Raw genomic sequence first — 26,825 nt, forward strand, 5'->3', positions numbered from 1 at the left:
GTTTGGGCTCACTGCAGGTTTTTCTTCCCTTCTTTTCCATTCAGTCCACTAGCTGGCTCCAGTGTGCATCCCAGCATCCCTCATGATATAAGCCATCTTGTTTCCCACTCCCTGCTCCAGTTGCTACCCCTTTCCCCCCATAATTTTAAAATTTAGTTTCAGGAGCCTGAAAAGGCACAGTTGGGGTAGGGTGAGGTTGGTTTCTGGAAATTGCACAGTTGGGGTCATAACTTCTAACACTATTAATTCTGTCAGTCTTTCACAAGTAAATTCTTATAGTTGTGTGATATGTGTAGTGTTGCCTCCTCAATTTCCTTGTGTGTTTCAGCTATCAAAGTGAGCAACGAAGTGGAGCAGGTAACAGATTGATAAGGTGATACTGCATGTAGGATAATTTGCAGATTTACAAATTTCACTTACATTTGCTTCCTAGCCATTACATTTGTGTACATTTCTGAAATTGTATTTTAAATTGTCAGGGAATTCCAGTAACAGCAATAATAAGTCCTCTGAAAAGGATCCATGATAAATAGGGGGCAGTGGAGTAACTGCAGATTCAGAGCAGTGTTGAAAAGATGAAGGACACTGAGAATGGCTACGTCATCACTTAAAAGCAAAGGAGTTAATTTGTTAGGGGGGAAATATTGTCTCCCCCCCCCCGCCCTGTTTTGACCTATTTATTTGTGCCTTTTATAGTGCTGTTTTTCCATTGACAAATAGGCAATTGGTCTCTAGGTTTATGCATCATACCTATTCCCCTTCAATCCACCTTTTGACAGCTGAAACGGACAAGGAAAATGACATGCAGGACTTGTCAGTGGTCTAATATGATGAAATTCCAGACATTAATCAACAACCATGTTCGCAATCTTTTGCACTGTAGAAGATTATTCTCGCCAAAGATGAAAATATGAACCAATTTGACCACACCCCTTCCAACAATATTGAGAAGAATTGAGACTGGCAGAATCCACTGCAAGCAGGCTCAGTTCCTTTCAGCACATTCTACATCATTTCCTTCCCCAAAAGGGAAAGAACTTTGTTTCAATGGAGGAGATGCCAAAACAGTACTTTAAACACAGGAGAGGTCAATTAGGCCTCTCCTCCTCCCCAGTGGCCATAAGTCAGTTTGCAAGTGGGATGAACTTACGTCATGAAGGCTGTTGGAAGAAGATGCTGTCAGTAACACTATTTTGGCAATTATTTTTCCTTTTCCTTATTGGGAAGTATCTGCTGCCTGCCACATCAGCTGCTTTTCCCAAGTTGTTGATTTTTTTCCCTTTTCACTGGTGTGAACCCAGTGCCCTTCAGATGTGTAGAGTTGAAAATCCCATTTTTCCCAGCCAGCAAGGCCAGTGACTTGAAATGGTGTTGCGTTCCTGCACATCTGAGGAGCACCAGGTTATGAAGGTACAGTATGCAGTATGTGGTAGAGGGGAGCAGGCATCAATCTTGAAAGATGATTTTTGAGTTGAGTTCTGCCCTGAGAAGTATTTAATACCTCTAATTAAAAAATAAAGATCAGAATCTTCTCTCAGAAGTTATAAATGGCTGTTCTTATAGCTTCTTTCTCCTAGTTTAACCAATACCGGGTTTTGATTGTTACTATACAGAGAAGACGGACTTTGACCCAGAAATACCTATTTCAGTCAACGGAGGTTCTGTTGCAATGCATTAATGTTGCAATTAATAATAACATGATAGATACTTTGGCTGCTGCTAGTTTGGAAATGGTGGAATGCTTTGGACGATTTGACCCAATTTCAGCCACCCAGTTTTTGGCCCTTTATCAGGTAAAGCAACAACTACTTTAACTAGTCATTTAGAACATTAATCGGTGAAATTAATATTATCAGCATTGACAAAATGTGTGAAGATTATTATATCATTATATGAAACTGTTTATTTTACAAATATGTCACAATTTTTAAAGCTTGTACATACATAATGCTAACACTTTCTTAGTGGTTAGATGGTTGGCAGCATGACATGATCTCATACACTATGAGGTGTTACACAAAAATAACTGGATGAGTAATAAAAAAATATTTATTGATGGATTACAGCATTCTGAACATTGTCACCTTCTATATACTCCCCCTCCCAAGCTCTACACTGCCCTATACGTATTTTCCCTTGATTGAAACAGTGCTGGAAGTCTTGCGTGAGACTCTTCAACAGGCTTGCTGTTTTTGTCTTCACTTCATCCATTGACGCAAACAGTGTTCCCTTCAGGTCACTTTTGATTTTCGAGAACAAGTAAAAATCACAGGGAGCTAAAGCATGTGAATAAGGAGGATGATCGAGGACAGGAATGTTTTTTCCACTCAGAATTTTTTTTTTTTTTTTTTACAGAAAAGGCATTGTGCGTGGAAGTGTTGTTTGGTGAAGCACCCACCGTTTTGCATTTCAAACGTGCATTTCACCTTTCCTTATCAAGTCTCTTCTGCCTACTTTGTACCTTTCTCTAAGATTAGAGCAACTAATCCTATGATAGGCAGCCAGATACCCTTATAGCCAGCATATCCATCTCCATACCCCAGCTGAGGAATGTTAGTTTAACTCAGCCAAACCATGGTAAAAGCTTCATCACTACCACTACAATCCATTATGTAAACTAGTAAGCTCTTTAGAAATTATATTATTACTTTATCAGGCATACAAAACAAGATTCAGAAAGTGAACTATATTTATGAGGAAATTGTTCCCTGGAAGCAAGTGAAATAGTTGAGAAAATCTATGTTTTATTGTCAAAGCATGTTTACTGCACTATGGCTGTTAATAAAGCAATGTATGTCCCACTTTTCATTTCATAGTTGCCTGATAGGTAGCAACTTGTTTAGAAACATTTGCCAAACTATACTAACACTGTTACAGAGTTGTTCAGCGTCAATGATGATGAAAAACATCCTGTTAGCAGCTACATTGAACACCAGCAGTTCACAGCTGGCTGCATTGCTGCATCTGCATCAACACTTGGAAAAAAAAGGAGATATAACAAGCAACCTTTTCAAAAATGTGGAACAGCGATTAGCTGCTATTTCAAAGGTAATGTGATTATTTAAAAATGGTAATTCCCCATCTTACTAGGAATGGATCCACAAAAACTTGCTTCTACCAGCATATATACCAGGAGTGACCAGACTTGCTGAATGGAAGAGCCACAAACACTAAATGCCAGATTGCTGGAGAGCTGCCAGCAGGTACCCACTGGGACCAGCGTGTTGTACAATAAACTCAGAACTGCATGGAGTTCACAAGCATCACCCCTGATATATATCCTTGGAACATCTCTGAGACCATCTGTGCTGATTAAAGTTGAGATCCAGTTCATGTTTAGCCAGAATACAGGCCTACAACTCTCTGGCTCTTTGGGGAATTTTGAGAAATGTTGGGCTTTTTTCTGTCTAAATGTGTAGGATTGCACCTTTATTTTCTCTTCCCCCAATTTGTATTTAAATAGGCCCTTAGGAAACATTAATCCCACAAGTATTTATTCTTGCAGAAATGATTCACTGCCTAAATAAAGCATAAGTTAACTAAAGGTGCAATCCTCCTGGATTAACCACTGATTTTGGAGGCTTCTGATTATCTATGTACTGCTAGCAAGTATGGGAGGAGCAATGGAGGCTATTGCTGCCTTTTTGTAATTTTACCTCTGGACAGGCCTCTGAGCCTAAGGTTGGCACTAAGCCAGGACTAAAGCGACCATCATATTCTGCCCTTATTCCCCCTTTCCTTCTTTCCTCTTCAAGCTCAACCGAGACCACTTTTGTGACCTCAGAATTCAGGCACCACAGTTCTTTCTGCAGCTATGAGTGGGTGGGAAGAGGGATCAGATCACAAAGTTGCCTACCAAAGTTGTAGCAATTACATTGTAATCAGAAAAATCCTATGGCCCCTAGGATGACATCCAAGCACCATAGAAATGGACCCTTAACATTTATTTTATTTCTACTCCCAATATTTACAGGTTCAACCATTCAAAAATATTCCTAGCATGAAAAATACTAGATGAACAACTTGCTTTCCGTATACTATAATATTCTGTTTTACCTTAATCACAAAAGTATATGTTATGAGATATTTGCAACTATACTATATTTTGGCCAATGCTATCATTGTATTTTGTGATGCAAATAGTTTGAGCATTTGATGATGGAAACATTTCATTATAATTTTTTGCATAGGCATGGGGAAATCTTTGTATTTCTATACAACACTTTAATATCATGAATGAATTACCACCAAATTTCCATGTAATCATTCTCCAGCATTCAGAAGACAGGTATGAATATAACAGTTCTTATGATGTGACTATTTTATACTGACTGTCTCATATTTCAGTGACTTGTGGCAGGCATATCATTTAACCATGATCAGTGTTAGTCATATTTGCTCCTTCCTGTTTGTTTCAACACTGCTTAAATTATTAGATATATAATTTGACTTTATTTGCCAACTGATGGTGTATATAGGGAGGCACAAAAGAAAACATGGTTAACATATACCTTGATTTACTACTTCAGCTCATGGTTTAACATTCTGGTTTGTGTCCAGTCATTAACCATGCATAGTTATCCAAATGAAATCTTGGCCACAAGTTTAAAACAAAACAACCATAGTTAAGCATTATATCTTTGCCAGTTTTCATCTTGTTTTATTGAACAGACATTTCACAAGTAAAGATAGAGTAGATTGAGCATCTGCTGATTAGTTGCTTAGTGCTGACAAATTGGTGACTAGGAGATAATTCTTATCACTTTCTCCAAACATATTATTTATTAGAGGATGCAAACCTGATCCAAAATATCATTTTGTGTGCATCAGGAAACCAAACAGGATTAATGTTATCTTGTAAAATGCCACTTTGCTGTTGGACTTAACCTGCTATGGCACGGGTGAGCAATACATAGTTCATAGGCCATGTGCAGTGCCCACTGGCTTGCACTGAATCCCATTCTTAAAAAAAAAAAACAAAAAAACTTTCAATCAAAAAGGTCCATTAGTTAATATTACTAAAGCAAACTCAATTATCAGGAACTGCCAATAATTTTCATTATACCCTCTACTTGTATGCATATGTTACCCAGGCTGCAGTTCATAGAATATATCTTTAGCCTGTCTAGAAACAAATCTACCTCTGAACCAACCTAACTGTTTCTGTCCCAAACAAGTTTCTATTTCTACAGCTTCTTAGCACTATGATTCCTTACTTCTGTAAGTCCATGCATTTTGATATTGTTTTCCAGATTCTGCGATCTACTTTTTGGCAGCTTTCAGTAACCATTCTACCAGTAGTTCGTTCATTCATTCATTCATTCATTCATTCATTTTATTTCACGTCTACATTGCCCCACAGAAGAAGCTTCATGTTTTATTTATGTTGATGGTTATCTTATGAAGTTGAGGTCCATTCCTACTTTCAGAATATAGATTATATTTTCCTTTGAGTGTTCTGAAGCTAAAATGGTTCTCCTTTTCATATGGGTATAGTGATAGTGACAATATTTTAAAAAAATTATACAAAGCAAGCACTCAAATCGTCTATTTTCTGGATTTGTTTCCTCCACAATCTTATTTATTATTATTATTATTATTATTATTATTATTATTATTATTATAACATTTCTATGCCGCCCCTTGCCGAAGCCTCGGGGCGGCTTACAACACAATAAAATACATTGAAATACAATAGAACATAATAAATTACCATTAAATACAAAAATACAAAAAATACACTGAGTTACAAACATAATAATATAAAATTAAAATTATCAGTATAAAATAAGTAAATAAAGAATATAGGAGGAGAAAAGAGAAGGAAGAAGAAGTTGCCCTGGCCAGATCATATGTTTTAACAATTAAAATGATGTTTAAATAAAAAGGTCTTGACCTGGCGCCGAAAAACCAGTAACGACGGTGCCAGGCGGACCTCTTTGGGGAGTGAATTCCATAGGTTGGGCGCCACCGCAGAGAAAGCCCTCCTCCGAGTACTTACTCTCCTAATTTCTTTCATGGAGGGTTCCCGGAGAAGGGACTCTCCCGCAGATCTCAAAGGGCGGTTGGGCATATACGGACGTAAGTGCTCGTTCAGGTAGCCAGGATCCAAGCCGTTTAGGGCTTTATAGGTCATAATCAACACCTTGAATTGGGCCCGGGATTCAATGGGAAGCCAGTGAAGCTGACGGAGGACTGGAGTCATGTGAGCATAACGCCCCGTCCCCGTCAGCAACCTGGCAGCTCTATTTTGCACCAATTGAAGTGTTCGGACCATCTTCAGGGGAAGCCCCACGTAAAGCACGTTACAGAAGTCTAGGCGGGAAGTCACCAGCGCGTGTGTCACCGTTGCCAGGCGGTTGTACTCCAGGTAGGGGCGCAGCTGATTAATCAGCCGAAGCTGAAGGAAGGCGTTCCTCGCCACCGCTGTCACCTGAGCTTCCAAAGAAAGCTCTGGGTCGAGGAGTACTCCTAAGCTGCGGACCTTATCCCTAAGAGGGAGTGTTGCACCATTCAGGACCAGGTCAAATCCACCCTCTCCGAAGCCCGATCCGCCAACCAACAGGACCTTTGTCTTGTCTGGGTTGAGTTTCAGTTTATTGGCCCTCATCCATTCCATTACCTCGGCCAAGCACCGGTTCAGCACAGCCACTGCCTCACCTGGATTAGTGAAAAACGAGAGGTAGAGCTGGGTATCATCAGTGAATTGATAATTCCGCAATCCACACCTCCTGATGACCTCTCCCAGCGGTTTCATATAGATGTTAAATAGCAGAGGGGATGGAATGGAGCCCTGTGGTACTCCATGGCATAGCTGCCATGACGTAGAGACATGGTCCCCCAGCACTACCTTCTGGAATCGACCGTTGAGATAGGAGCAGAACCACTGCAAAGCAGTGCCTCCAACCCCCAATCCCGCTAGCCTATCCAGAAGGATACCATGGTCGATGGTATCGAAAGCCACCGAGAGGTCCAGAAGAACCAACAGGGATGCACTCCCCCTGTCCTTCTCCCTGCACAGGTCATCGAACAGGGCGACCAAGGCAGATTCAGTACTGTACCCAGGTCTGAGGCCGGACTGAAAAGGATCCAGATAATCAGTTTCATCCAAGAGTGCTTAGAGTTGTCCCGCCACCACTCGCTCCAACACCTTGCCCAGAAACGGGATGTTGGCCACAGGTCTATAGTTAGTGGCCATCTCTGGATCCAGTGACGCTTTCTTCAGGACCGGTCGTATTACCGCCTCCTTTAAAGGGACAGGCATTCGACCATCCCTCAGAGAAGCGTTAACCACTTCCAAGATCCAGGTCCCAATCCCATGCTTGGAGTTATTTATTAACCAAGACGGGCAAGGATCCAATAGGCAAGTGGTGGGACGTACTCTTCCAAGCACCTTGTCCACATCATCAGGCCGCAATAATTGAAATTCCTCCAATAATTTTGGAGCAGACGGTAGCATTGGCGTCTCCCCAGAGACCTCTGATTCATTAGTGGAGTCCAGCTCGTGACGAATCTGAGCGATTTTCTCCCTGAAATGCCTGGCAAAGTCGTCACAGCGGGCCTTTGAGGGTGGCATCGGATCTTCCTTAGGACCCGGGCGAACCAGGCCTTGTACCACTCGAAAAAGCTCCGCCGGATGGCATTGTGAGGAGGCAATGGAAGTGGAAAAAAACTTCTTTTTCGCCGCCTTCACCGCCACAACATAGGCCCGATAGTGGGCTCTCAAGTGTGTGTTCGGTCAGATTCATCCCGTGATTTCCTCCACCTACGCTCTAGTTGTCTCCCAACCCACTTCATCGCCCGCAATTCAGGTGTATACCAAGGGGAAGAGCGAACTCTGCCCGGTGGGAGAGGACGCTTAGGAGCGATCGTGTCCACAGCCCTGGTCATCTCTCCATTCCACAGTTCGACCAGAGCCTCGACAGGAGCACCAGTCTTGTCAGCCGGAAACTCCCCCAGGGCCTTCAGGAATCCATCCGGATCCATCCGGCTCCGGGGGCGGGCCCATACAATCGGGTCCGCACTCTTATAGAGGGAGAGGCCGCTCTCGAGCACAAACCTCACCAGGAGGTGATCTGACCATGACAGGGGAGTCAAACATAAGTTCCTCACCCTCAGGTCATCCTCTTCCTGCCCCGTCGTGAATACCAGGTCCAGAGTGTGTCCACGTTCATGGGTCAGGCCGATGACGTGTTGAGACAGGCCCATGGCCGTCATAGAGGCCATGAAGTCCTGAGCCGCCCCTGTCAGTCCAGACTTGGCATGGAGATTGAAGTCCCCCAGGACCAATATCCTGGGGGTCCTCAACACCAGGTCCGAGACGGTCTCTGTCAGCTCAGACAGGGAGACTGCTGGGCAGAAGGGTGCACGGTACACCAACAGAATCCCCAATCTGTCTCGTTTGCCCACCTCCAAGTAGAGGCACTCCAGCCCTGGTCTCGAAGGGACCGGAAGACCCGTGAGGGAGATGGAGGCTCGGTAAACCAACGCGACTCCCCCTCCCCTCCCTTCTGGGCGTGAACAGTGTTGAACCAGATACCCGGGCGGGCACAATTGGGAGAGGGCAACATCCCCTCCCTCTCCCGTCCAGGTCTCCGTTATGCAAGCCAGGTCGGCCCCCTCATCCACAATCAAGTCATGGATGAGGGAAGATTTATTATTGACCGACCTGGCATTGAGCAGCAGCACCGTCAGGCCCGAGGGGTGGTTGACAAGGCTACCTGGAGCCCTCTGGTTGGGGGCAGAACCAGAAGGAGGGATAGGTGTCAGCCATCTGTCCATCCTTCTTCTACGTGGACACGTTAAGCCCCTATTGCTGTAACGACCATTGCCCGTGACCACGCCAATAGCAGCGCCCGTGTGTTCCGCAAGATATATAAACGTCGACATGGCCAGGGATGACTCAAAGCACTGATTAAAGCAGGGTAAAATTATAAAGTAGGTCGAAGGAGGAGAAAAAAGAACGATAAAAAGAAAAAGAAAGGGGGGGGGGAAGAGGAAAAAAAATCCTTCCCCTTCCCTAGGATTCAGCAGTAGGCAAGCCTATTTCAACAAGAGTCCTTGGCCAGCCCAGCCCCCCCTCTCGTCCCCCGAACGGCACCCAAACGGCGGCGACCCCCTTTTGACGCCGCCTGAGGCCGCCGGCCCCGGCTGCGGCTGCTGCTTTGTGTCCGCAGGGCGCCTCCGAGTCCCGCCCCGTCGCACACCGCGCAAGATTAATTCTATTATTAGCCTAAAAACTGAAAGTTTGTTAAAATATTTCTGATGTTTTGTCTTGAGCTAAATATGGAGAAACAAGTTTTAGAATACAGCAGAAGATCACAGATGTTTTACCACCTTTCCCCAAATTCAGTCCTTCCCATTGAAAGCCAGTAGTGTGATGTTTAGAGTGCTGCATCTGAAACCTGAGAGATTTGGGTTCTAGTCCCCACTTGGTCATGAAGCTCACTTGGTGACTTTGGGCCAGTCACAGACTCTCAGTCCCATCTACCTCACAAGGCTGTTATTGTAAGGATAAAATGGAGCTATACATGTCACCTTGGCTTCCTTGCAAGAGGAATTAAAACGTGGGATATAAATGCAGTGTTGTGATGATGATGATTCATTTACTTTGGATTCTTTATCTTTCTCCAAGAAAAACTTCCAAGAAGTAGATAGCTAACAGTCTGAAGAATGTGGTACACAGACCTTTGAACTATGTAAAAATTCCATTCATTTATAGAATTAAGGCAGTATTAAGATTTTTATCATTTTCAGTTATGTATATATGTGTCATGCGTATGGTCTCAGAAGAGGTTCCCATGCGCACACAAGGGACTGAAGGTTCTGATGAGAACCAGAGCTCTAGAGAAGAAGGAGAAGAGTAGTTAATCATTGTATCAACAGTACAGAGCTCTCGCCCTAATTCCCCAGATGTTTTGACTAGCGGAACATCAGGTGGTTTGGGGTGGGGGGGCTAGGCTGAGGCCATGCAGGATCAAGACACTTCAAGGGCAGACATGGGACTTGATACTGGTCTGAATTGTGAGAATGAAGCTGATAAAGAACAGGCTGTGGGGAGGGGGGTGCTGCTGGGAGTATTGAGGATGCTCAATCACACACGTGCACACGTCAACTGGGACAAACTGGGACAGTTGGAGTCCCAATTAGAGGAATGGTGGCAAGTGCGCATTCAAAGTGCCCCACCTCTGAACGTCCCTGAAGAGTTCATAAGCAAAGTTTGGGGTGACATCACAGCAAGAGGTCAACTTTCTATTCTGGATGTATTATCAGTGTTGTGAATACTTTGTAGCTGTTCAGCTTGAAGGTTCTTTTTTAGTCATCTGGAATAAAGCATCTACTGTAGCATCTACTGGAGTGATTGCCTTTGTTGGGAAGGGGTGCCTGGCTCATGACAGCATGCACATTAGATTACAAGGCAGCAAGGAATTATTTGTGAAAATAAAGAGGATTGAGTGTTTTTTATATAACAGATCGCTCCTATATGGTGCAGTACTTGAGAAAGTAAAATCGACCAATCCCAAGGAACAAAAGGAACAGAAGGAAAAGGGAGGACAACAAAAGGAAAAGGGTGGGCAGAAGGAAAAGAGTGGACAACAAAAAGGAAAACCTGCTCAATGGACTTGTAAGTCTTTCTAAGCCATGTAAACGGAAATATTCTGTCTTTTGCTGAGCTCCACTGAATGTTCAAACAGAAATAATTTGGGAATAAAAATATAAATTTGAGAGTCTCCCTCCCTTCGCTTTGTTCTTTGCTGTCTCATTGGCAGTGTCATCAGCTCCATCTTTTAACTTCATCTTCTTGCCAAAAAAAGTGTTCTTAGCTAGTTGGGGATCATATCAAGAGCATGATAAAATTACATTGCATGTAATTCATTACAAAGCCAGTCACAGATCCAATCTGAAGTAAGAACAATAATTCTTGCCTTTGCTATGAATAGGTGAACATTTTTGTCCTTGATGAAACAGAAATACTTCCCACAGTAACCACAAACTTTAGCCAAAGGCACTCAACCTATTAACTCTTCCTTAAACTTTAGTATACAACTATTGTTTGATGTTGAAAATGAGCTCTTTAGTCAGTTACTCAGTGGAGGCTACAACACTGCCGCTCTAATTCCATGGTGCATGCCTCCCTCATGAGTAGCTACCTGGATACACCAATACCATAATAATATCTGGTACCTAATTTACTTCCATTCCTACTATAGTCAGTCATTACCTTTTGTACATAGAATCTTTCTCCACTTGCACATAATAAATACGGGTATGAAAAAGGAGACTGCAATCCATTAAAAAAAAGATAATGTCATTAATGTGAACAGCACAATGTTTCATTGTGTGAGCTGCCTAAGGCGACCATTCTGGCAGTTACAGGTGGCATATAAATTTGTGAATAAATAAATAAGATTGTATTTTGATTATCACCAGTGCAGGCTAAAATTGTACGGTCCTCTGTGGATTCTGATACATTGTTCAATTTGATGGAAAAGGTCAAAAGTTTCAAAGAGAAGAAGATGAAAAGTCTTCAGGAACATTTAGCACCAGATATTACACAAGATGACAAACTTGAGTTTCAAAGAAGGCAAGAATCAGCTGCCAAATTAGATAAGGTAAGAACCAATTATTTACTTAGATAATTAGTTACTTAGCCACTGCAGTTGTGCATATTACTAGTTTTACATACTAATAACTAATTGTTCTCTCTTGAGATGTGTATACAATATTAGCTGTTGTCCAGTATAATTTCGCTAGGGTCAGAAAGATCATGCACTATGACACCTTTAAGTCTTCAAGTGGTGGGAGGGCACCCAGTGCTGACTCCCAATCTGACCTAAGTTAATTTGTCAGAGCAGCACCCCTTCCATGTTAATATATAGTAAATATTTTTTTAAAATGTTGAGTGACCTTCAGACCCAAAACAACTGAAGGTGACTGCTTTTGGGAATGAGTTTGTGAGTATTGCCATTGTAACTATTATGCCAATATTTTCTTTAAATAAAGAAAATGCTCTCTAAATAAAGTATGCATACACATAATAAAACATAGTATTTCCATAATTATTTTATTCTTTGGATATTTCAGTTATGTAACTCATTTACTGTCATGCATGCATGTCATGTCAGATTGCATCCCATTTTGGTAGAACTGACAGTTCAGATTCTGAGAGGAGATGCACATTGGAGGCAACCTATCCTGGCAGAAATGACTACTCAGACTCTGATAATGAGACTGTTGTTGAAACAGTCCCAAGCCCAGTTGCAGTTCAAGGGCTTGAGACTCTGCAGGTTTCAACTATGGGAGAGATTAGCCCATGGCCAGAGGAAGGCCCCAGTCAACCCAGCCGTGGGAAATGGGAGGAGTTGCAGCATCCTGAGAGAGAAGACTTGGAGATGGGTAGGACTGATGGAGAACTCCTACCCCCTGATGAGGTAAATAGATGGTTAGACATCATCATCCCAGGGTGGCCCAACTGTACACAGAGAGAGGAGGAAAAGTATGCCCAGTTCCACAGCACTCCTACCCCACTGAGAGAGACATAGAAGGTTCATAAAGTCTGAGTAAAGAATGTAAGGGTTCACCATTCAAGAGATTCCTAACATGCATTGCTGACAACTTCTTCCAGCAGAAGGTAGAGGAAGGAACAAAAGGAGCAGCTATCCTTGATCTAATACTAATTAACAGGGATGGCCTGGTGGATGAAATAGCAGCTATGGGAACTCTGGGGGAAAGAGATAATGTGATACTTGAATTCTCAATTATAAAGGAGACAAAGGGTAACTACAGCCAAACATGTACCCTGGACTTCAAGAAAGCCAACTTTGTCCAACTCAGAACAATGATAAGCAAAGTGCCATGACAACTCACTCTTAAGGAAAAAGGAGTCCAAGGGGTGGTGGGGAAATATTAAAAAAGAAGGTTCTCCAAGCACAGCTACAAATAATTGCAACAAGAAAAAAGTGTAGAAGACAACAGAGGAAATTAAGTGAGCCTGAAAGAAAAAAAGAACATGTACAGGAAGTGGACACAGGGCCAGGCCACAAAGGAAGAATATAAACAACTAGCAAGGAATTGCAGGGGCAGCATCAGGAAGGCTAAAGTAGGAAATGAACTGAGAATAGTGAGAGATGCTAAGAACAACAAGAAAGCCTTCTTCAGATACATCCGGGGAGGGGGGGGAACCATGAGAAAGAGAAGGGTGTCCAGCTGCTTAAAGTGGATGGCAGAGTGATAACAGATGACAAGGAAAGGCAGAGGCACTCAATTCCTACTTTGCCTCAGTTCTCCCACAAGAAAATCTACAACAAAGGGGAAGCACAAGCTGAAAATGAGAGATGGCAGCCCAAGATTGACGCACAAATGGTAAAGGAATACCTACAGTAGATGGAATAGATACATTCAAATCTCCAGGGCCTGATGAACGCCATCCCAGAGTCATAAAAGAGCTAGTGGAGGAGCTCTCAGAAACACTAGCTATGATCTTTGATAAATCCTGGAAAGCAGAAGACGTCCCAGATGACTGGAGAAGGGCTAATCTCCCTATCTTCAAAAAGGGGAAAAAAGATTAACCTGGGAACTATATACCACTTAGACTGCCATCAGTCCCTGGAAAAGTTCTGGAGTGAATTATTAAAAAATCCATCTGCAGGCATTTTAAAGAAAATGCAGTGATTAATAGAAGCCAACATGGATTAATCAAAAATAAATCCTGTCAGATTCACTTAATCTCATTTTTTTGCTGAATAACCTTTCCAAATGGACAGAGAGAACACTGTGGGCATCATCTACCTAGCTTTTAGCAAAGCTTTTGACGTTCTAGTAAGCAAATTAGCAAATAAGTGGACTAGATAGCAGAACTATTAGGTGGATCCAGAATTGGCTGCTAAACCAGTCACAAAGAATGGCATCTTCTCAAACTGGAGGGAGGTAACTAGTGGGGTGCCACAGGGTTCAGTCCTGGGTCTGGTGCTGTTCAACATCTTTATTAGTGATTTAGATGAGGAAGCACAAGGAAAGACAATCAAATTTTCAGAGAGTAGAAAGCTGGGTAGAATAGAAAGCACCCTAGAACAGGTTAATACCTTTTTATTTAATCAATATTTTAATAAGTTTTAATATTGAATTTTTATTACCGCATTTTAATTTGCAGCCAGAGTGGGTTGTCAATTTATTTATATTATATTGTTTATGTACTTTGGAATTTTATTTGTGTAAGTCATCCTGAGGCTTTTGCAAAGGACGGCATACAAATATCTTGGATGGATGGATGGATGGATGGATGGATAGACGGATGGATAGCAACCCCCAACTTTATTGGCACCAGGGACCAGTTTTGTGGAATACAATTTTTCCACAGACTGAGGCAGGGAGGATGGGTTTCAGGATGATTCAAGCACATTACATTTATTGTGCACTTTATTGTGCACTATTATTTTTATTGCATTATAATATATAATGAAATAATTATACAACTCACCATAATGCTAGAGGCCGAAGATCCAAAAGGGTCTTGCAACAGCAGCACGGGGCCTCAAATAGGCCTCACGGCCTGACATTGGCTTTTCCCGCCATCTCATGTTTTGTCATGTGCACACTGCACGCTGCATACTGGGCCTGCTCAGCCTCCTTGCGCCTCACTCCATCTCCCCTGACCTGCAGCCCCACCATTACCTGCTTCCAGCTTCCCTCGCTGCTCACACACACCCTCCCTGGCTACTTTGCATCACTTGCTACTCAGCTCTGCTACTGTTGCTCCCTCCTTTTGGGGCCCAAGACCCAAAAGGGTCCTAACGATAATCTGCATTTGAAACCACTCCCCATTGGCGATGCTAGCACTAGGGAAGAACTGCAAATACCAATGAAGCTTCACTCACTCACTGGCAACTTGCTTCCTGCTGTGTGGCCTGGTTCTAACAGACCATGGTCTGCGGCCCAGGGGTTGGGGACCCCTGCCCTAGAAGGAAGAATGAAGATCCATGGTGATCTTGATAAATTTGAATGCTGGGCTGAAAGCAACAAAATGAGATTCAATAAGGACAAGTGCCAATCCTCCACCTAAGAAAAAAAAAAAATCAAATGCATCACTATAAGATGGGGAATATGTGGCTCAACAGAACTGAAAAAGAAAAAGACCTTGGAGTAATTGTGAACAACAGGCTAAATATGAGCTAACAATATGATGCAGCCACCAAAATGGCAAATGCTATTTTGGGATTCATTAACAGAAGTATTACTTTCAAAAAACAACTAGTAGTTCCCCTATACTCTTCACTGTGTCCATTTCTGAGCAAATGCAGAAGGATGCAAAAAATTAGAGTCCAGGGGAGGCAACAAAAATGATCCAGGGTTTGGCAACACTGCTGTATGAGGAGAGACTGAGAGAACTGGGCATGTTCAGCCTTGAGAAGAGAAGACTGAGGGGGCACATGATATTTATTTTACTTAAAATATTTCTACCCCTTCCTATAGGGAAATCATCCCAGGATGGCTTACAATAATAAGAACAATAAATAGACAACATACGTAATAACCAAACAAAAAGACAAATGCAACTATAAATAGTAAAACCAGTTAAAATACCTTAATCCTTAAAATAATGGGTAAATAAAAAGGTTTTTACTTGGTGCCGAAAAGAATATAAAGTTGGCACCAGGCAAACCTCTGTGGGGAGCGTATTCCACATTCTGAGCACCACTGCAGAGATGGCCCTCCTCCGGGTATACATACTCTTTACCTCCCTCAAGGAGGGTTTGCGGAGTAGGGCCTCTCCTACAGATCTTAGAAGGTGAGAGGGCATATAGAGAAAGAGACATTCCTTCAGGTATCCTGGTCCCAAGCTGTTTAGAGCTTTATAAGCTAATACCAGCACCTTGAATTGGGCCCAGACTTCAATTAGAACCCAGTGTAACTGTTAGAGGATGGTGTTATATGAGAATGACGACCAGTCCCCATCAGCAGTCTGGCAGCTCTGTTTTGAACCAATTGAAGCATCCAGACTATTTTCAAGGGCAGCCCCACGTAGAGCGTGTTACAATAATCCAGTTACCAGAGCATGTTGCTAGGCAGTGCTCGTCAGGTAAGGACACAGCTGATGGATCAGCCAAAGCTGAAGAAAAGCACTCCTTGCCACCCCTGTCACCTGGGCCTCCAGGCACAGCTCTGGGTCAAGCAGCACACCCAAGCTGCAAACCCCATCCAGGTCAGGGCTAAAATCACTTACCTGCAAACCTGAACCGCCCAGCAAAAGGATCTCTGTCTTATCTGAACTGAGTGTCAGTTTATTGGCCCTTATCCAGCCCATTACCTCGCCCAGGCACCAGTTCAGAACAGCCACGGCCTCACCTGGATTAGTTGTTAAATGAGAGGTAGAGATGGGTGTCATCAACATACTGATGGCTCTGCAGCCCAAATCTCCTGATGACCTCTCCCAGTGGTTTCATGTAGATGTTAAAGAGCATGGGGGACAAAATGGAGCCCTGCGGTACTCCATGGCAAAGCTGCCATGGCGCAGAGCTATAGCCCCCCAGTACCACCTTCTGGAAATGGCTGGCCAGATAGTGGAACCACTGCCATGCAGAGCCTCCTACCTAACCCGGCCAGCCTATCCAGAAGGATACCATGGTCAATGGTATCAAAAGCTGCTGAGAGGTCCAGAAGAATCAATAGGGATGCACTCCCCCTGTCCCTCTTCCTGCACAGGTCATCGTACAGGGTGGCCAAGGCAGATTCAGTACCATAACCGGGTATGAAGCCAGACTAGAAAGAGCCCAGATAATCAGTTTTATCCAAAAGCACCTGGAGTTGTCCCACCACCACCCGTTCCAGCACCTTGCCCAGAAATGGGATGTTGGCCACCGGTCTATAATTGGTGGCCATCTCTGGATCCAGAGATGCCTTCTTTAGGACAGGCTTGATTACTGCCTCCTTTAAAAGAGTGGGCACCCAGCCGTCCCTCAGAGAAGTGTTAATAACCTCTAGGATCCAGGAACCAATCCCATGTTTGGCTTTGGTCAGCAGCCAAGAAGGGCAAGGGTCTAGCAAACAGGTGGTAGGGTGGACCATCCCAAGCACTTAGTCCACATCCTCAGGCTGCAACAACTGGAACTCATCCAACAATGATGGACCAGACAGAGCTCTGGACACCTCCTGTTCTGGAATCATATCAACTGTGGAGTCCAGCTTGTGGTGAATCTGAGTGATTTTTTTCCTTGAAGTGCTGCGTAAAGTCATCACAGCAGGCTACTGATGGTGTCACCAAATCTTTGTATTAGGTCATTCATCATTGCCTCCTCTGGACGGCACTGTGAGGAGGCAATGGAAGCAGAGAATTGCCTCTTCACCCTCACTACCGCAGCATAGGTGAGCTTAAGAGCTCACCACAGATAATGAGCTCTTAAGTGTGCTCAGTCAGATTCGTTCCATGATTTTCTCCACCTGCACACTAACCGTCTCCCAGCCTGCTTCATTGCCTGCAACTCAGGCGTATACTATGGTGCTGAGCGGGCTCTGCAAGATGGGAGAGGACACCTAGGAGCACTTCTATCAATTGCCCTGGTCATTTCCCCATTCCACAAATCAACCAGAGCATCAACAGGAGTGCCAGTTATATCAACTGGAAAATCTCCCAGAGTGCTCAAGAATCCATCTGGATCCATAAAACTCCAGGGGCAGGCCATCTTAATAGGGTCCTCACCTTTACAGAAGGAGAAGCCTACCCCGAGCTAAACCTCACAAGGAAGTGATCTGACCATGTCAAAGGAGTTAGAATCAGATTCCTCACTTCCAGATCTCCATCTTCCTGCCCCATCGAGAAAACCAGGTCCAGAGTGTAACCTCTTTCATGGATTGGGCTGGTGACATGTTGAGACAGCCCCATGGCTGTCATGGAAGCCATGAAGTCCTGAGCTTCCCCGGGCAGAACAGCCTCGGTGTGGAGATTGAATTCCCTCAGGACCAACATCCTGGGGATCCTCAACACCAAGTTTGAGACTGTCCCTGTCAGCTCAGGTATTTATTTATTTATTTAAAACATTTCTATGCCGCCCCATTCGCCAAAGCCTCGGGGCGGCTCACAACATAAAATTAAAATATAATACATTCAGAATATAAAACAAATTAACAATATAAAATAAGTCACCCTGGCCAGATAAAATAAGCAAATAATATTAACAATTAAAATGACATTTAAATAAAAAGGTCTTCACCTGGCGCCGAAAAACAAATAACGACGGCGCCAGGCGGACCTCTCTGGGGAGTGCATTCCATAGATTGGGTGCCACCGCAGAGTCTGGTAGGGAGTCTGATGGGCAGAAGGGTGCATGATACACCAGCAGAATCCCTATTCTGTCTCGGTCACCCAATACCAGGTACAAACATTCTAAGCCTGCTCTTCAGGTAACAGGAAGCCTGCAAGGGTGATTGGATAAATAAGAGTGACCTCCCCTCCCCTCTCGGTGTGGCTGGTGCTGCACCAGATACCCAGGCAGGCACAGTTGGGTAAGGGAAACATCCACCCCTTTTCCTGCCCAGGTCTCTGTAATACATGCCAGGTCAGCCCTCTCATACACAATTAGATCGTGGATGAGAGGGCTGACCTGGCATGTATTACAGAGACCTGGGCAGGAAAAGGGGTGGATGTTTCCCTTACCCAACTGTGCCTGCCTGGGTATCTGTAATACATGCCAGGTCAGCCCTCTCATACACGATCTAATTGTGTATGAGAGGTGTTTTATTATGGACCAACCTGACATTTAATAGCAGCACTGTTAGGCCCAAGGGTCGGTTGATATTACTGCCAGGAACTGTCATACCTAACGACTCAGAGGTGTCGTTAGCATGCGAAAGAGGGCCAGGAGCCCCCAGCGAGGATCAGGCTTTAGAGCAGGAAGATTTCTACTTGGTGCCCATGGCACAAACACCCCTGCCACCTCACTATGAAGTTTTTGTGCAAGTTCCTGGGAATCAGGCTGAACAGTCTGTTGCCATGGAGAATGCCCGGCCAAGGAGGAGACTTTGACACTTGAACCAATTAGAAGAGAGGCATAGTGAAAGAAGGAGGGAGAGAATTTTATCTGGCCCCCAGAGGGAGGGACGCAGAGGGTGAAATCTACGTCATAAATCTCTGAGAGGTCAGAAAGGAGGGGGCAACTGTGTTGCTTAGTACCATCCACAGCAGCTCCTATATCATCTGTCATCCGTATATCTTGCAGTTGTTTAGAATAAAAGGACTTTAAACTTTTATTGCCTGTGTGTGTGTGAGTAATTAGGACAAGTACTACTGCCTCACAACAGGAACCCTCCAGTTGGGGAAGTAACCAGAAGAGGGGACAGATATCAAACATCAGTCCCTTCTTCTTCTATGACGTGTTAGACTCCCCCGCCCCATGCCATATCTTCCACTGCCCATTACCACCGCAATGGTGGCACCCACACATTCCCCAGGCACTCCCATATTAATTTAAAACCTATAACAATAACACACAGTCGCAAATACAAATTACAGTAAAAAGTTAAAACCCTTCAATCAAGCTAAAAAGAAAAGGCAGAATCCCTGGCCCAACCCCACTGGCCCCAAATGGCTCTGGCCATGGCCAGCAAGAAGAGCACTCCGCTGCAGCCCCTCCACCGCAATCGGCTCCCACCCCTCCTGGCCCAGCTCCCACCTGTGCAGGGAGATGAAGGCAGAAGCAAGGGCAGGACCCACAGAGGCCTTGCCGGCAGTGGATACAGCAGCAGCAGCGTCCCTGGCCTCACGGTATAGCCTGATGGCAGTGTCCATGGCAGATCGTCAGGGGGAGGGGCTGGTCAGGTGATGGTCCAGGTGCAGGTGGGTCCATCTATAAGTACTTCAAAGGCTGTCACGTAGAGGAAAGTCAAGTTCTCTTCTCACTGATGCCAGAGAATAGGACACGGAATAATCAATTCAAGCTGCAACAACCAGGTTCAGAAATCAAGAAAAACTTCCTCACTATCAGAGCAATATGACAGTGGAACCAGTTGCCTAGAGAGGTTGTGAGCTCTCCCACATTCAAGGTGAAACTGGACAGCCATCTGAGTGGGATAGTATAAATTGGTTGGACCCAGTAATGGCCCCTTCCAACTCTACTACTCTATGTTTTCTCTTTGCTCAGAGACTTGAATGTAGTAATAAACATTTCTGGCAAAAAAAAACACTGGTGAGAGCAATGCTACTTGTAGGGTAGAAGCACAGCCCACAATATTTACCACAATTATTCTATTTATATTTAACTATTATATTGTCTTCCGTAGTTTTTCTTATGACTTTTCCATTTATCTTTTTTGTCACAGTATGTAGAAGGTGAAGAGGAACAAGACTTTGCATCAGAATTCCAGGCTATATTGAAAGATATGGAAGAATATCTGAAACCTGTATTGTTGCACTTCAATTTCTCTGAGCTAAGGTGATTTATTAAATTTAATATTCTCTAAATTATATTAAATTGTTCTTTTATATATGTACCTGTTATGCCCTTAACCCTAATAAGAATAAGTGACTGTGACTAGTTCAGGTCTGGATTAACAAGAAAAGTAAATAAAATACAGCACAGTCCTCAAATACAAGCAAGTGCTTCAAAAATTACGGTTGAATATTAATAATAAAAATCTTAAATTATACTCCTAATTTGCTGAAGAAGGCAAAAAGAGCAAAGTATATTTGGAGGGAGCAATCTGTGTAGGTACAAGCTGCTCAGAAAAATGACTCTCCCTTCCTCCCAAACCCCCACATTTTTTAAGGCAACTGAGTCTTGTCGCATCTTAAAGGCTGAATTCGTTTATTGGACCCAAAAGAGAATCATAAAATAGAAGAGTTGGAAGGGGCCATGAAGGCCGAGTCCAACCCCCTGCTGTTTCAGGACACCATGTTACACCATCCCACTCAGAAGGCTATCCAGTGTGAGAGCGCCCACCGCCTCTCAGCTGGTTCCACTGTTGTATTGCTCTGACAATAAGGAAGCTTTTCCTGATGTCCACCTGAATCCCTGAATCTGGATTGCCACAACTTGAACTGATTATTCTGTGTCTTAAATTCTGGCATTAGCAAGAAGAGGGAGACAGCATACTTGGCGATTCTCTGGGTCATCATGACATACATATTTTTCCATTCCATACAAGAGGGAATCTCTCACAACTAGCACTCTTCTCCTTTTGTTGCAAATTTTTCTATCCTTTTCCTTGTTTGATTGGCCTTTTGTCACTGAAAAAGAGTTATTCACTGTGTTGTGTATTTCTTTTACAGTGGGTTTCTCACACGTCTCTTCCTCAAGCAACTCGAAGCGGTTCAAGAGTTGCACTGCTTCCACAAGTGCAGAGTGTTTTCTAGGTCTTCTGCGTCTGTTACCCTGTTCCAGCAAGTTTTCTCATTTTCCCTTCTCTTGGGGTTCTTTTCTGCTGCCTTGACTTGCTATTGCTTTTCTTCCTTCCTGACTACACTTACATGTTGCAGCTCCCCCACTCTGTCTAGAAACTCTTCATTTTCTTTTATTGTCCAGAGGGTGGACACTCGCTGCTCCAGTGCTCTCACTTTTTCCTGTAATAAGGGTACAAGTGTGCAGCTGTTAGTCTTCTTGGTGCATTGCTTGTGCCACTGCCATGCAGCGGGGGATTTAAGGTGAAAATAAGGAAGAGAAGCAAAACAGAGAAAAGAAATGTTAGGGTCCTCCCCCAGTGAACTCCTGTTGGCTTTCCCTGTTTGCTCGCTCTGGTTGCTGGTTCCTTGGGAGCTTGGCTGCTTGTATCCCAGAGGCCCTAGACCAGCTGGGGCAGCTTGCTCTGATGTGCTCTGCTTCGAAAATCCATGTCGTTTCTAGGTTGCTCCTAAGCCCTAAAGACAAAAGTGATTTTCAGAGTACCCCTAACGATAGTTAAATCTTCCTTTTATGCCACTTTTTGGCCAAAGCTTCTCAATGGAGTGCCCAAATATTAAAACAAAAATAAAACAATGGAAAGTATATATGCTGGTAATCAAACCTTTAGCACTGTAATAATAACAACTCAAAAGTAACAGAACTAACACACATCAAGGAACAAGGGAAGCATTCTTGGTCACAAATAGCTCAACACAAAATAGAAGAGAGAGTGGGGAAGAAAATACACCTTATGAGGAAGGGAATTCCAGATCTAGAGAAGAGTCCTGGGTACCAACCTAAGTTCAGATGAAACTTGGAACAGAACCTTCATCAAAAAAGGTTAAAAAAATCTCAGAAAGTAGGCAGCATCATATATAAGCCAGTAATCCTTCAGATTTATTGATTTATTCATCTATACCCACACTCTTTAAGTCTTTGAAGATGATAACCAGCACTTTGACATGGGCTCAGAAATCAATGTTGTTTTTATATGCCATATGAATGAAAGCCCTTCAAAATATCCTGTCTGTGCAAGCTTCATTCAGCATTTCCAAGTTCAAGGCTGTGGTTTCATTTTTGGATTTAATCCAGCTTATATATGGCCTTCCCTTTCATCTTCTGCTTTTGATTTTCCCTAACATGATTGTCTTTCTCCAGTGAGTCTTGCTTTCTCTTGATGAGTCTATAGTATGACAGCCTCGGTTTTGTCATTTTTGCTTCTAAAGAAAGCTCTGGCTTGATTTGCTCTAGCACCCACTTGTTTCTCTTTCTGTTGGTCCATGGCATTCACAAAGCTCCCCTCCAGAACCATTTTGCAAGTGCATCCATTTTCTTCCTTCCACCAGTCCCATGTTTTGAATGCATCCCTTTTCTTCCCAACAGCTTTCTTCACTGCCCAGCTTTCACACCCATGGAGTGTGATTGGGAATGCAATAGTTTGGATGATCTTCACCTTAGTGTCTAGGAAAACAACAGCCTCCAAATAGCCAGCAGCATTCTGAACTGATTGTGATTTCTGAACATTTCTCAAACACATCCCAGCACAGAGAATAATGCCAGCAAAATGGGCAGGCCAGAAAACTATGAAGTAGGCAAAAAGGATTTTTTATTCAACCAAAATGAATAATAATGCTTGCTCTTCTAACATTATTCTCCTGTGCTGTACTACAGGAGACTGGCCTTTAAAGAGCAAGCATTACTTGATTGAAACACCTGAAGAAAGACCTATAATATGGTCAAAATATGCTGGAACTATAAATTTTTTGTTGAATACATTGTCTTAATCAACTCTGTTATTTTTGTCTGTTTTTTATTCTTTCGGATTTGGATCTTTTTGGCATGACCAAAGCTTTCTGAAACACCGACCTGAGCTTCTCCCCCAGGAAGAGGCATCTTGATGAAGAAAACTTGCCCTTCTTGATTTGAAGTACACTGGCACTTTAAAGCCATAAAAATACTAATTTTTAAAACTTCTGGGAAAAATTCCCACCTATGAAAAAGTATTATTTTCCAGTATGGGTTTCATGGCCATTTCCTGATGGCTTCAATACCAATTTTTAGCTTTAGTCACCATGCCCAGTTGAGATCAGCAAACGGAATCACTTGCCACAGAATTTCAGCTATACAGAATGCCCTTTCACTCACAGCCTCAGAAACATTTCTGGTATCTTAATCAAAGAAAGTGATAAAGGAAAAGTTTTCATAAACAAACTGAGACTATAAACAGGAAGCTAAGACGCAACTTGCCAATAGATTTTCCAGGCAGTACAAGAAAGAACTGTGTAACTAAATGAAAAAATTTCTGTTTTATTTTACAATTTACATCCTGAAACCTATGGCCCAATTTAGGACTCTCTGGGCAGTGTACGTTGCATTAAAAATAAATTATACAATAAAAGAGTTCATGAAATATGACAGTTACAAGTGGAATAAGTATAGTTGTTTAAATTTAATTAAGAATTCATAATAATATGAACAATATAAAATATAAATGTTAAAATGTTAATTTTAAAATACCTAGAAAATAGGGCAATCTTCACCTGGTGCCAGAACACTACTAATGAAGGTGCTAGGTGAATTTCTTTGGGGAGCCCATTCCAGAGGTGAGGCCCAACCACTGAGAAGGCCCTTCTTCTGTTTATCATCCCCTCACTTCTTTGGGGGATGGTTCTTTAAGAAAAGCCTCCAACTGAGATCTTAAACAGCAGGTATGTATATATGGGGAAAGGGGGTCGTTCAGATATTCTCGTCCCAAGCTGTTTAGTGCTTTATATGTTAAAACAAGCACTTTAAATGGGCCTGGACTACAACTGGTAGCTAATGTAGGTGGTACAAGATTGGCATAATGTGAGTGCATGGGCTAGCTTTTGTTAACAGCTGCACAGTCCTATTTTGAACCAGCTGAAGTTTCTGGACCACCTTCAAATGCATCCCCACGTAGAGAGTGATACAAATCTGTACAGACACACTCCAAGAGACTTGCCCGTTCTTCTACTACCTGTGAACATACAGATAACAGACAATGCTGCACATCTCATTGTTTTGGACATTGATGCTATCACACTACCATATCCTTCCTATATACTACCAATAGCCATATTTGAAACTGCTCATCAGTGCTACCAGTAGTGCTCATGGGGAGGGGGGTGGCAAAATAGAGGAAAGCAAGTAACTTTTAAGGGGATGTGTTTATTCCTTTGTAGCTCTCACTTTTACATGTGGGACTAGACATAACCCTTTATAAAGCATGGAGATTGTTGAGGCTGACATTGATGTGAAGTTCAGTGCAAATTTATGTGAGACGTAAGTAAAACTAGAAGTTTCTCTACATGACAAAGCCACATTGGTACTGTTTCTACTTCTACAGAGAACATGAAGTATCTGATTCTGTTCTGCATAATATTTTGAAGATCTGTTTTTGGTCTCTTTAGGCACCAGAGTCCAGCAGTCTCTCCAGCAGATTCAGGAAAAAACAAAGGTGACTCTGGAAAAACCAGGAAAGGTAGTCCAGGAAAAACTAAAGCAAATGATTCTGAAAAAAGTAAAGGAAATGAAGCAGTGAAAACAAAAACTAAAAATAAGGAGAAAAACATTACAAGTCAAGGTATGCCTTAAGCTTTAAAGGATATATGTGGTGTTGAATTAAAAACAACAACATTGGTTGTTGAATAGTTTGTTATGAAAGTACAGATTTGGTACTATCTGTGGTTGCATTCTGATATAATGGCAAATTATGGTTTGCTACTATGAGCATGAGTGGCCTCAAGCCTATAAAGTCTCTCCCCTTTCACTTTCCTCTGTGCATGTAAGAGAATAGAAGCATGCATTCATTGTTTGGACTGTATCATTTGCTATGACGTCTGGTTAAAATGGCAGCATAGTTGGTTACGTTGTGGCTTGCTCCTGCAACCTCTATCTCAGTATTCTAATAATTGCTTTTTTTTCTCACTTGTGGGGAAATCATTCTCTCCATCTTTGCCAATGGCATGCTTTTGTTTGACCTGATGGCAACAACAAGGGCTATATAAAGAAAAATAATGCTAACTTTCTTCCTTCTGCTACTGGGTCAGTGATGACTTTGCCTGAAGACTCTAAGGAAAATGTTATGATTACTCAGAATTATTGCTGGAGATTTAAAGATTAACAGCATCTCTATGAAAATGGTACAAGAATTGATGGTATAACAGTGAGGATGGATGTTTTGGCAACTGAAGTTTCACAGTGTGCTTATAAATCTGAGATTTATGAAACTCTATTGTCTGCTTTGCAGAGATCTAAGCTTAATGAGCTAGAAAGTCAATCTCTGTTGAAATTTACAAATTGAATATGTGAGCAGGCTGAGCATGGTTAACCAACTGTCCTTAAGGAGTCCTTTTACATGAGTTATTGGATCTGCCTGAAGCATGTTACTTAGATATTGAAGTGGCACAATGAATTTCGACTCCACTCTCCCAAGTTGAAGAGAGCCCTCATCCATTAGTAGCTATGTTTTCAATGTTTCTGTTAAGGAGTTTAAGAGCTGTGAGAAGCAAGGGAAATTTAGATTATGATTTCTTTGGATCATACTAAGGTAGTAGGAGATAAGTGGAATGCATGCTCTAAATCTTGAGAATAGGCTTCTAAAAAGAATCTTCTGCATTTTATTTGTTTTCTGAAAATTTTCATTTCACCAGCAGTGGCAGATTATCTTTGTGGCATGACTCCAATTGAGAGAGCCAAGACCATATACAGCTTTTGAAAGTTTCGTCTTTTGTATGTGTCTATTTCATTGTGGAATTCTTTTCCAGTACAACTATTACTCTACTACTGACTTAATTTGAGATACTTATATTTCAGACCTGGAATGTCATATATATGTATACATACATTGTATGCAAATATTTATACATCAGGCGCAGAGGATATAAAGCATGCCTGGCTTAATCTACTTGTTTGTTGGCAAGGGAAGCAGGGGGTGGTGCATGGATTGTACTCTCAGGTTATGGTGTGAATTGGTCAAAATCTGAATTAAAGCCTGTAGATTTAATATCAAGGCACCAAGGTATTTACTAATGGGTTTGGATTGCTTTTTTGGGGGGTGGGTTGGGCAGGGGGAGGGAACCAGAAGTGATTAAAAATCTTGGTGCATTGGTGCCTGCAGATATTTCTCACATACTTAAAATGAACAGAATTATATTACTTTAGGATTTTTTTCTTAAACTCTGGAGCTAGGAACTGGACATGGCACTCGAGGTGAGGCCTAACTAGTGCTGAGTAAAGGAGAACTAGTACCTTACATGATTTGAAAATGATAGTTCTATTTGTTGTTGTTGTTAGTTGCGAAGTCACATCTGACCCATCACGACCCCATGGACAACATTCCTCCAGGCCTTCCTGTCCTCCAGCATCCCTCAGAGCCCATTTAAGCTCAAGCCAACTGCTTCAGTGACTCCATCTAGCCACCCTCATTCTCTGCCGTCC

General features: G+C 42.7%; 1 protein-coding gene across 1 annotated transcript in view; it reads left to right on the top strand.

The window, feature by feature from the left end:
- CFAP46 (cilia and flagella associated protein 46) overlaps nucleotides 1-26,825 on the top strand; it is a 150,475-nt gene that overhangs the window by 95,134 nt on the left and 28,516 nt on the right. The window contains exons 44-50 of the mRNA XM_044420088.1: nucleotides 1,614-1,793; nucleotides 2,878-3,048; nucleotides 4,191-4,288; nucleotides 10,473-10,624; nucleotides 11,431-11,612; nucleotides 20,308-20,420; nucleotides 24,797-24,969. Of these exons, the coding sequence (XP_044276023.1) occupies nucleotides 1,614-1,793; nucleotides 2,878-3,048; nucleotides 4,191-4,288; nucleotides 10,473-10,624; nucleotides 11,431-11,612; nucleotides 20,308-20,420; nucleotides 24,797-24,969 (1,069 nt within the window). The remainder of the gene's footprint in view (nucleotides 1-1,613; nucleotides 1,794-2,877; nucleotides 3,049-4,190; nucleotides 4,289-10,472; nucleotides 10,625-11,430; nucleotides 11,613-20,307; nucleotides 20,421-24,796; nucleotides 24,970-26,825) is intronic.

This window comes from Varanus komodoensis, unplaced genomic scaffold (assembly GCF_004798865.1).
Source record: "Varanus komodoensis strain SLA01 unplaced genomic scaffold, ASM479886v1 scaffold11, whole genome shotgun sequence".
NCBI classification, from domain to species: Eukaryota; Metazoa; Chordata; class Lepidosauria; order Squamata; family Varanidae; genus Varanus; species Varanus komodoensis.